The sequence below is a fragment of the Tetrahymena thermophila genome (genome assembly GCF_000189635.1).
Source record: "Tetrahymena thermophila SB210 genomic scaffold scf_8254659, whole genome shotgun sequence".
In the NCBI taxonomy this organism is placed as follows: Eukaryota; Ciliophora; class Oligohymenophorea; order Hymenostomatida; family Tetrahymenidae; genus Tetrahymena; species Tetrahymena thermophila.
In genome coordinates this window covers 149,687-161,366 of record NW_002476426.1, presented here as the reverse complement: position 1 = coordinate 161,366, position 11,680 = coordinate 149,687, and the positions used below count along the sequence as shown (strand labels likewise).

Sequence of the window (11,680 nt, the reverse complement as noted above, 5' to 3'; positions counted from 1 at the left end):
CAAAAAATCAACTTATTGTAGGATATTTCATGAATATGAATGAAAAATATTTAATTTGCTCAATTTAGTTAATTCATAAATAAAAAAATAGAAATTTAGCGTAGCCCTCTCATAAAGAAACTTTTATTTTTTATCTTCTAAATAATTTATTTTAATTTGATTTTATGTTGTTTTTGTTTTATCTTTTTAATATTTTCTTTCTTTCTTTTTTGTTTGTTTCTTATTTATATTTATTAATTTAATATTTGGGTTGTTTGTTTTTAATTAATTTAATCATTATTTAATTTATTAATATTTAATTCATATTTCAAGTATTTTATTATTCTTATCTATTTATTTCTTTTAATTTATTAATTGCTTTTAATTTGTTTGCTTATGTTTGTTTTTATTGTTTTCTGTGAATTTTTTTTGCTTTTATTATTATCTCTGTAGTATATTTTTTGCTTCTAATATTTTTATTTATTTATTTATTTTTTTAATAATTCAAATTTGATTTTTTAACTTCCTGATTTTATAAAATTGCAGGGTTTATTTTTTTTTAATTTTTTATATTTCTTTTTCTTTTTATTTTTAAAATTTTGACAAATTAAAATGGTTTATGTGAAATGACTTTTATATATAGCCACCACTTTTAAATAATTAAAATAGCGTAGATAAAGCATTTGAATAAAGTAAAAGGGTTTTTTTCACCCAACCATTACTTTTACTTTAAGCAAATTTCTGGATTGATTGCTTTTGATTGAGCTGATGTGAAGGATTAAAAAACTTTAACGTGCCTTAGGAGTTCATTGCGATCATAATTTTATTTTTACCGGGAGGTTAAATGTTCAGCTTATCAATTGCAATCATTCTTTTTGCTCTCTACACTACAAAAATTATTTTAAAACCATTTTATTACATATTCGCTAATATTCGGGATTTTCATTGTTTTTTTTACTTTTTTTACTTTAATTTTTTTTTTCTTCTTTTAATTATTATATGAATTTCAATTAAAAGCTTGCAAATTAAATTTGAATTTTTTTTGTTTATGAAATTTCTTTGAATCCTAACAGCTTTTTTAATAATTTTCTAAATTTATTTATTTATTTATTTTTGTTTGTTTGAAAATATCTTACTTATTTATTTATATATTATAAAGAAAATATTAATTAATCTATTTTAATTTCATATGAAACATAAAAATAAGTATAAAATATTTTTTATCATTTATTTTTTCATTATTTTTTTTAATGACGCTCACAGAATCTTCTGATACGTACTGAAAATTCTCTTATGACAGGTTCATCAGCACACATAATGATTCTAAAGAAGTTTTTACCAAAGAAAAGTTCTCCTGGGAAGACAGAAACATTTTCTTCTTATAAAAGCTTTGTGGCAAATTCTTGTGATGAGGTTATATCTATACATTCATAGTCAATACCAACAGCAGCATAAAAGGCAGCTTTAGCTTCTTTTAATTTAATACCTTTAACATCATGTACAAGTTCTTTTAATAATTTAAATCTTTCACTGCATAATCTCATTTTTTCATCTATGTAGTCATCATTCATTTTAAGCATCTCTACCTAATTACCTGCTACAATTGTGTTAGGCATTAAAATGAAGCTAAGTAAATTTCTTAAACCTTATTTAACTTCATCAAATACTCCTTTCTTACCTACTAAAGTTAACCATGCAGTTCTCCAACCTTTTTATAAAATGTATAATTAAAATTAATTTATTCATTAATAAAAGTCATTTTTTTAAAGTTATATTAAAAATATTCAATTAAATACCTGGTACAAGCCATCTCTTTGACATACCAGAAATAATTACAACAGGAACAGTGTCAGTTAACTCACCAAAAGAATAGAATTTTTCACCAGGGTAAGGCATATGCTCATAAGTTTCGTCTGCAACAATAGGGAGATTGTTATGTCTTTTACAGAAATCTATAATATCTAACATATGCTTCTTAGTCCATAAAGAGGATAGAGGATTAGAGGGGTTGCAAATGTAAATAAACCTATTTTAATAAAAAAATACAATTAGTATTTTTTAAAATATATTTTAATTTTTAATGATATTAATTTAATCTATCTTTTTATTGCTTTAAAACACTTATTGATATTTTAAGATGATTTAGCAATAATTCTTTTTCTATAAAACTAATAAATCGATTCATTACTATTGATATCTATCATTAACTCTAAGTTCTATTTATTTCTTTTTAAATTTAATGAAAAAATTTATACCTAGTTTTGTCATCAATGAGCTTTTCCATTTATTCTAAGTTTGCCTCCCAGTCTTTATCTTCCATTAGATCGTAGAACTTAGCATCTATACCTAAATTAGAGCCAACAGTCACCATTAAAGGGAATCCAGGAGATGGGAATAAAAAGTTATCACCTGGGTTAGCCAAAGTTGCTACAGATAAATAGATACCCATAGAGCAACCAAATGTAAGGAAAACATCTGATTCATCTACCTTAACATTAGGATTATTTTAAAATTTATATCTTTCTGCTACGGCCTGACGAATTTCTGGCTTACCAATTAAATCAGTATATCCATCTATTTTGCCTACCCCATCTGCACATTTCTACAAAATTTCTGGATTGGTTTAAAATTCAGAAAACAATGTAGGATCACCTAAAGTTAAGTTTAAGTTATCAGCAGGACGGGTATCCTTGTATAGGGTGATGTCAATTTTGGGGAGAACACTTTCAACATAATTACGGATTGGGTTGCAAGTGTTTTTAATTCTTTCAGCGGCTTGAAAAACTGGGAAATCGCTCATGATTATTTTGTAAAATAAATATGAATTTGTTTATTTTTAGTTTATTGGAAATATTCTTTTTTTAGAAATTTATTATATCAAAAAATGATTAAAACAAGATTTTAATATGAATCACTGCTATTCACTGTATGCGAAATTTATATAAAAGTTAAGCAAGTCTAATCAATAAATAACAAAAAAATTTTAGTAAAATTTTGATGTAAGCATATATTATGTATTGTAAAAGGCCCAGCCTTTGTCTAATATTTTGTTTATCTTTTTAGTTGATTAATTCATCATTAATTAAACGATTAGATTGAAATAAGATTATTTTTACGTATTATTCAAAATTTAATTCTTTGAAAGAATGCATAAAAATTATATGTTCATATCTATTTTTCCAAAGAATATCTCTTACTATTCATGTATGTTATCTATGAAGTCATCAATAAAAATTGACAATTTTTATTTTACTAGAAGCAAGTAAGTAAAATACAATTTTAATTCTTTTACAAGGGTCATAAACCCTGCTTTTGCTTTGATGCCTAGATATACTTAGAGCTTTCCAGTACAGTACTTTCAACATTTCAATATAAATCTTCTTCTTAAAAATTTTTTTATTTTTCTTCTTAAAATTTTAAATAATTTTTAAAATAATATAAACAAATGATATATTACCTTAAAAATGATAAAATAAATTTTATTTTGGAAATTTAACCTTATATTTTTACAAATTTATAAAGCTCATTTTAAAATTGAAATAAGATTAAAAAATAAGCAATAAATTTAATTTTGAAATTATAAATTTTATACCTTTAATAAAAATAGTTTAGTTTAAATTAATGAATTAAACAGCTAATTGCATTTAAATTATAAATTAAAAATGTTTATTTTAATAAAAATTACAAAAGTTGTTCATAACCATAAAATATTTATTAATTAATCAACTAATTATTTCAAATACAAAAAGTATAAAATGATTGAATAAAAATTTTCTTTTCAGTAAGATTTTTTGGATTTAAACAGTAATTCAACATATAGATATTAATAAAATATCTGATACTATTATCTGATATATATATGCTTAAAAATGTTTTTATAATTAATAAAAACTTAACAATAATTATAAAAATATTCATCATTTGTAGCAGTTATAATATTTGAAGAGTCATTATAAAAATTGATAAAATTTAATCATTCCTATGTTAATTTATATAATAATTAATGAGTTAAAATAAAATACAATGTTTTATATAGTAATATAGATTTAAAATATTCAAAAAGTGATAGTTTTATACACACTATCAAGATAAAATTCAGCTTAAAATAAAAGAAAAGTTATTTTCATAACAATTTTTTATTTATTATATTCATAAGCATTTGAGTAATGATTTGTCAAAATTAAATATGCAAGAATAAATAAAATTTTTATTTTTTGATTTAGATTAATTTTAAAGCAGATAAAATGAGAGAGAGAGATATTCTTTAACATTTGGTTGAAAAAATGTTCATTAAAAATACAAACTAATTGTTTGTTTTTGAATTAAAATATTAACTAATATTTTTTAAATTCTAAAAGATCCATCAAATCTAAATTGTCATTTAATTTCTTTCATTTATTATTTAAATTTTTTAGTAAATTATTAATTATAAACTTTTTATCAAAAATTTTTATTTTTATTGTTGATTTACTTATAACTTTATTCAAGTGAGTAATAGTTTTAAAAATTTGTATTATTTTGATATTTTTAGTGTTATTAAATATCAAAAGATATGAAAAATATACTTATAAATGGTAATCAGTAAATTTAGAAATGCCAAACCTAATTTATTATATTTTTAAATGATAAAGGATCATTTTAAAAAACTAAAATAAATTAAAAAGTTATAGTTTAATATTGAAAAATGATCAAATTTATAGTTATTTAATGAAAAAAATGTATTTAAATTTTTAGATATTCTATAAAATTCTTACAATATTAATTTTTTTAATAACTAAATGTCATTAAAATTTATTTTTAAATTAAATATTTTATTTCAAATAAAATTAACTACCTATCAATTTGATTCCTTTTCAATATTTAAAAATGTGAGATTCATAAAATAAAATAAGAGACAGATGAGTATGTATGTGTAAATATAATTTAGTCAAGATTCGTATCATTAAGTTAGGAATGAATATATACTATTTTAATAATACAAATCATATTGCAATAATGTGTAGTTAAAATGTATGAGATACTAAAAATAAATCAAATTTTTATGTTTCTATCAATATATCATAGCCCTTTAAAAAATTCAGATTAAGCAGATATCATAACAAAAAACCACTTGCATTATTGCCATTATATTTTATCATGTGCGAATCATTTTTTACTCACTTTTTCAGCATTCCATCCCCTTTTATATATGAAATTACATTTAAGATAACAAAACATAATATTGAATAAATCTTTAAAATGATTATTAATTATTTATGTAGGATAATTATTTACCTCTCTGCGCATACTCATCCTCTAAATCTTGCCAATTTTCAAGGATCATATCGAATTATTCGAATTCAAGTGAGTGAGCAAGTCTATTTCTTCTTGGACCCCATTCGTGAGCATAGTTTCTGTGTGAGAAATTAACTTCGAAAGCTCTGTTAAGATGGATACCCCAGCTTTAATGATAATGAAAAAAGAGAAAATGTAAATACTTCGCCAGTTAAGTAAATGCAGCTAATATAAACTTATCTAATCCTATAATATTTGATACACTTCTTATCAAATAGAATAGTTTGGAGTAGCTTATGCATTTTTTTAAATCTAAAAATGAATTTATATTTACTAATAGTGAGGAAGCCAGATGAATGCAGCTATACCCTATATTAATAAAAGAAAGAAATTTTTAAAATGAGTTAACTATTGTTGGAAAAATGAAATTATCATTATAAACTAGATATTTGCTAAATATTTTATAATGTTTTATTACGAAAGCTAACTTAGCTTCTCTAGCAACGTAATCATCATAAAGTGATCTGTACCACCAATATCTATTTCTAAACCAAACACTACCCATGCCTTTAATGAGTTTATTTTAATTTTCCTTTTTCTTGATTTATTTCAAAATAAATATTTTTATTAAAAAGCTATACAAAGCAATCTATTTATAATAATTTTTCTTATATTTTCTAAATCTTCAATCCCTTTATTTTCTTTTTGCATCTTCTAAATTCTTACAAAGATACTAATAGTGAGTATTCTTCATGTGTGATAGCATGCACGCAAAACATAAACATACATTAATTCATATAATATTTAACTTTCTTTCTTTATTTAATTTATTATTTAATGAATAATTTCATTCAAATGTTTATTTAAAGATATGCATTGTTTATTTGCTGTACACTCCATATAATATAATAGATATAAAAATTATATTTATAAGAAATCGTTTATTATTTATATATCTTATCTGATATATCTTCTTAATATATAATATTATTTTTTTTGACGTATTTAAAATTTAATAATTTAATTTAAAATAAATGGATTTATTGTTAATATTAATTTTATTTAATTAAATTTATTAAAGTTTTAATAAAATGTCCTAAATTTTATATAAATGAGATTTTTTATTTCTAAAAATTAAATATTTTAAAAACATTTTTTAATCAAATAATACAAAAAATAAACAATTAATTGGATTTTATTTAATAAAATAAAAACTTACTTAATATGATTAATTATTTCTCTTTTAAAATTTGATATATAAAATAATGAAAGCTTTATATGATCTATATAGAACAAATTAATATCACAAAAAATTTCTACAATTTTATAATTTCATAAAATTAAAAGAATTAAACACTCAATTTTGTTTGGATTCATCTTAACTAAAATAAATAAATCATTTTATTTTTAAGTTTATGTTGAAAATTACTTGAAAATTTTGATAAAATATTAAAAACTAAGTCTTCATTTTTTTACAAAATATTGTAATGAGATTTTCATAATTGAAAATCATAATTTTTTTAATTTTAAATTTTAGAAAATGAATTTTATTATTTTCCCTTTATTTTAATGAACATTTGAATTTCAAAAAACAAATTTATATTACTTAAATCATTATTTTTTAAATCTTATTATAAACATGCATTAGTTTAGGGAGAAGTGGAGAGGTTAAAGTAAAATAAATTATATATAAAATGTATTATAAAAATATAAATGTACTCTTAATAAAAATATTATTAATATAATGAATGAATGTTTTGTAAATATTGTAATTTTTATCATTTTTTTAAGGAGAGATTTACTTTATTTAATATTTTCACCTTCTCGAGCTTGCTGTTGAAGCATAGAAATCAACCTGACTTAAATTGTTATTAGATTAATTTAGGTTCTTTTTTACTGAAGTAGATCTACTGGATCTAGCACTAGAAGTTCTATACATATCGAGATGGTCATAATTTCCAAATTCAGAAGGTAAACGATAAGTTCCAGGTCCAGGTTCTAATTTTTAATTAAAAATTTGGTTTTCATTAGATATAAATATTTTAAATTTACTGTAAATAGTGCTTTTTGATGCTTAGTCAACAAATGATTATCTGGGAGAAGCATTTGAAAAATTCCTAGATCCATATGATTTGTATATAGATAAAACATATGATCCACTCTTTTCTAAATCATTTCTAGGTTTATACTAGCCAGGTCCAGGATTACTATTTCCTATTATACAAAAAAACATATTTTTTCATATTATTTTTAAATGTGTCCTATATTACCTGATTTTGGAAATCTTTTAGATCTAGGAGGATTGAAAGTTGTTGCTCCTGAAGATCTATATTTCGCTAATTAGAATTTTCCCATTTTATTTATACTTTCATAGTTTTAATATTGTCCAGGTCCTGGATTTTATAATACAGTACTTTATCCATTTAAAAAGAGAGGACAATCTATTAATAAATAACAAATATTGTTATATTTAATTAATTAATGATTGGTTTAGAGTAAAACAATACAATAAATTAATCAATTTCAATTTTATAATTTTATTTAATTAATTACTAACATCTCTTGTTTTTGGTCTCATCGTAAAAGATAGGTTCTCATTTAAATTTATATTCCCGTGTTAATATGAGCCTGGTCCTGGATTAGACAGAGGACCCTTCTTGACTATGCCAAATTCACTCATTTTCTTTTTATTTTTTATAAATTTTGCTTTTTGTAGGTTTAACTTAATAAATTACATCTCTTGCTGTGCCAAATGATTTTCCTCTTGATGTACTGCGTTATTTATCAAATTAGCTTGGTAAATCATATTTTGAAGGTGGACTACACACTGAAGATTTTGTAAAATCAGGACGTTAACCAACTCCAAAACCAGCTCTTCTTGTTGATTTCTAACTTGGCAAATCATAAAATGAATCTGTTGGTCTTTTATGATTTTTTTTAATGAATTATTTTAAAAACATAATTATTTTTTTTAATTTACTTTTTAGGAGATAAAAATCTTGGAGATTTTGAGAAAGAGAACTGAAACTTGGATGGAGAATTATTTACAGGACTATTAAGAATTTATACTGGAGTTGTAACAGAAAATTGAAGAGACATTTTTGAATTTAGTTCAATATTATTTAATCTAAATTATAACTAGAATTTCTAACTTTTGTTGATAGCTTAATTATTTTTATAAGATTGTTATTTTCAATAAAAATATTATTTACTCTTTTGAAATATTAAAATCTAATTTTAATATGTACTCCACAATATTTTTAATTATTTATTTAGAAAGAAAATTTATTGGACAATATTAAAATCTCTACTTATTAAATTACTTAAAAAGAAATATTTGCCTACGTAATATAAAAAATATATTGCTAAATATCTCCTAAATATTATACTTGTGAGATTAATTATTATTTCCTTCTTTTATTCATTGATTTAATTATTTATTTATTTTTGGTTTTAAATGACCACAAATAAATAATTTTTCAACTTATACTTTTATCATTACTAATTTCCACTTTTTTAATTTTATAACAAAGAAAGCATGAGTATATGCCACTATAAAATTTTATAAAATACACTTTTTAAATATTTTGATAAATATGACAAAAAATTAAGAAAAACAGAAATAATATTTTTTTTAAATACTCAAAGAAACTAACATTTATTTTTAATTTATAATCTTAATTAATTACTATTTTTGTTATATTAAATATACTGTACATTCTCTATTTTTACACCCATATATAATATCACAGATCTTTTAAAAATTATTAGCTTATTGGTTTTTGTTGAAATTATTTTTAAATATTCATAAAAAATGAAAAATGAGTAATTTTAATTAATAATACAAAATTGTCAACTTTTAAAGTAATTTAACTTTATTATGTTTTCTCCTTAAATTATTACAGATAATAGAATCACAAGAATTTATTTTATTAGGTTTTTATGTGATATTTAGAGTATATTTAGTTTTATGATTTATTGGATTTGTGAATTTTCATGCTTACAGATATTTAGATATAAAAGTTTTCATATAATTTTATTTGCATTTTCACATATTAAGCTTGCTTGAATCATAAATTATTTTATGATGTAAGTATTTTTTTCTTAAATAATTATAAAATATATTTTTTCTTTTACTAGAATAGTTAATTTAAAATTATTGGTATATATTCTAAGATATATAATCTTATATAAGAGCATTGTAAATGTAAATAATATAATATGCCTAATCAAACTCCTAACTCATAAAATTTTAAATAAGTATTCAAAAAATTTCTATTTTAAAAAATGTTATATCAATTTAAACTATTTATAAAGCAATTAATTTTAATTTTAATAATTAAAATAATTTATTTTAAGCTAATAAACTCTACTGTGCATACACATACATTTATTTTCATTTATTTTACTTTTACTAAAAATCTTTAATTTCTTCCCTCAAAGCTAGCAAATATTTTCCATATAATAATTTTTTTTTATTAAAATCTCCTATAGCACATGAAGGTATAATTTTTTTAGGCTCAAAAGGTCCAAGAAATATGAAGCCTCTATCACTTCCATCTTTCATTTCAATATAGTTTTCTTCAAATTTGGTCACATAAACTATAATCAAAATTATATTTTAAATTATTGTTGTCTACAATTTTTATAAAATTGAACTTACAAGATGTTTGCATCTGATAAAAAGAACTGTTTCTAAATTTTGGGTCTTCATTTTATAGCATTTCATACATATCTATAAGGGTGTTTGTGTATATGAGACTAGAATCTACAATATCATCATGAAGAATTAAGAATGGTGGTCTATATGTATATTTTAATTCTGGTAATGAATTCTATGTTAAAAAAAATATTTAAACACTTAAAATATAAATTCTGCAATCATATTTGTAAAATATTTTACTTTAGGTAATAGTTTTGTAAAATCAGTTTTAAGAGAGGGGTAATATTTTAAAAAATCCTCGTAGGTGACTTCTACTTCCATTATTAATATTTATTTTTTTGCTTATTTGTACTATTATATATCTTTTTTGATGATAAGATTTAAAAGTAATTAAATTTAGAGTGGCAATTAATATTTGTTAATATTTGAACAAATGAATTTAGATGATTTTGCGCCAATAATTTCTATATAGCATGCTATTATAAAATTCAGTTTTCATAATAGGTTAAGATTGTTTTTATATAAATATAGACAAATAAAATGCAATATTAATGATTTTTGTAAAAAAGTTGTTTAAAAAATAAATATTTTATATCAGAATTAATTGTATTATTAAGTCAGTTTTTATAGTTTTTATTTATCATAATAATTAATTATTTTAGCTAATTAAAAATAATATATAATTTATTTGTTCTTTTATCAAAAATTTACAAAATAAAGTAGGAGATTCATTAAAATAGTATAAAAAATATGTCAAAAGTTATTAGCAACGTCTTTTATCATATACCTTAAGACAAGGATGACCCAGATATTCCAAATGTTTTTTGGTATTAATTTGATTTAATATCATTTATTCATTTAAGATTCATTTTTAATGAAATTAAATTAATTAATATCAATAGCGTTCCCAAATCATAAGAAGAAATACGTTTAGCAGATATTAAAAGCTACTTCCCATTAAATGGATAATATATTTTTAGGTTTAAATACAGATATAATAACTAAGTAGTTTGGATGGACATACCCGAAAATTCTAAAAAGCTTCCTATTTATGAGGGTAGAATATTTTTAAAAGCAACAAGAGTTTAATGGGGTAAATATTAATAGAATTCATTTAATTAAATTTAGCATTTAAAACTATAAAAATAAAATAGGAGAAGAATAGAAAAAAGTAGAGCCAGAATAAGTTTAAGTTCCAGTTTAAAGTTTGCCACCTTAATAAGCTCCTTAGCAAGTAATTATTTATGTTTTTTATTCAAGATAAAAGCTAGACGAAAGCAATTCATTAAAAATGTTTTTAATAGAATTATAGGAATTAGTAGAAAAGGATTAAATAAGCATTTTATAATTATTTATTAATGAATTTATTTAGAAAAATAATGTTAGATAAAAATATTTTTAGTAATAAAAATAGCAACCTCAATAAGAATACATAGATTTCTTTGGAGAAGAGGAAGAGACTTAAAAACAATAAAATTAGTAATCAACTGGATAATATTAAGGAACAAACCTTTTAGATTTTTGATAGAATAACTTATTAATAAAAAAAATGTGTAATTGTTGTTTTTATAAATAAATAAATTACATTTTAAAAATGGTTTGTTGATAAATTTTAAAAATATTTGAGTAAAATAATTTTTTTAAAAATGATAAGAGTTCATGAATTAAAGTTAAAGTGCATTAGTCTTTATTTTCATTACAATTTTAATAACTAATAATAAAAATAAAAATAAGAGTAAGCAATTAAGCAAGCAAACAAACAAA

General features: G+C 20.9%; 5 protein-coding genes across 5 annotated transcripts; 1 reads left to right on the top strand and 4 right to left on the bottom strand. All coding sequences in view use genetic code 6, as the record gives it.

Annotated features, from left to right (window-relative positions):
* Positions 1–1,214: 1,214 nt before the first annotated feature.
* TTHERM_00046180 (tyrosine/nicotianamine aminotransferase) lies at positions 1,215–2,779 on the bottom strand (the record flags this gene model as incomplete). The annotated part of the gene is made up of 3 exons (XM_001014613.3): positions 1,215–1,687; positions 1,776–2,005; positions 2,235–2,779. The coding sequence occupies 3 exons, from the start codon at positions 2,777–2,779 to the stop codon at positions 1,215–1,217; spliced, it is 1,248 nt and encodes a 415-aa protein (XP_001014613.1).
* Positions 2,780–5,135: 2,356 nt separating this feature from the next.
* TTHERM_00046170 (transmembrane protein, putative) lies at positions 5,136–5,818 on the bottom strand (the record flags this gene model as incomplete). Its single annotated transcript, XM_001014612.3, has 4 exons — positions 5,136–5,158; positions 5,254–5,420; positions 5,588–5,622; positions 5,732–5,818. 4 exons carry the CDS (start codon positions 5,816–5,818, stop codon positions 5,136–5,138), a joined length of 312 nt encoding a protein of 103 aa, XP_001014612.2.
* A 1,251-nt stretch (positions 5,819–7,069) lies between these two features.
* On the bottom strand, positions 7,070–8,352 carry TTHERM_00046160 (sperm-tail PG-rich repeat protein; the record flags this gene model as incomplete). Its single annotated transcript, XM_001014611.2, has 6 exons — positions 7,070–7,251; positions 7,306–7,467; positions 7,524–7,694; positions 7,807–7,936; positions 7,989–8,175; positions 8,234–8,352. The coding sequence occupies 6 exons, from the start codon at positions 8,350–8,352 to the stop codon at positions 7,070–7,072; spliced, it is 951 nt and encodes a 316-aa protein (XP_001014611.2).
* A 1,297-nt stretch (positions 8,353–9,649) lies between these two features.
* On the bottom strand, positions 9,650–10,237 carry TTHERM_00046150 (hypothetical protein; the record flags this gene model as incomplete). Its single annotated transcript, XM_001014610.3, has 3 exons — positions 9,650–9,855; positions 9,917–10,088; positions 10,157–10,237. The coding sequence occupies 3 exons, from the start codon at positions 10,235–10,237 to the stop codon at positions 9,650–9,652; spliced, it is 459 nt and encodes a 152-aa protein (XP_001014610.1).
* A 429-nt stretch (positions 10,238–10,666) lies between these two features.
* Positions 10,667–11,441, top strand: TTHERM_00046140 (DIX domain protein; the record flags this gene model as incomplete). Its single annotated transcript, XM_001014609.2, has 4 exons — positions 10,667–10,743; positions 10,819–11,009; positions 11,071–11,150; positions 11,319–11,441. 4 exons carry the CDS (start codon positions 10,667–10,669, stop codon positions 11,439–11,441), a joined length of 471 nt encoding a protein of 156 aa, XP_001014609.2.
* Between the last annotated feature and the right edge of the window lie 239 nt (positions 11,442–11,680).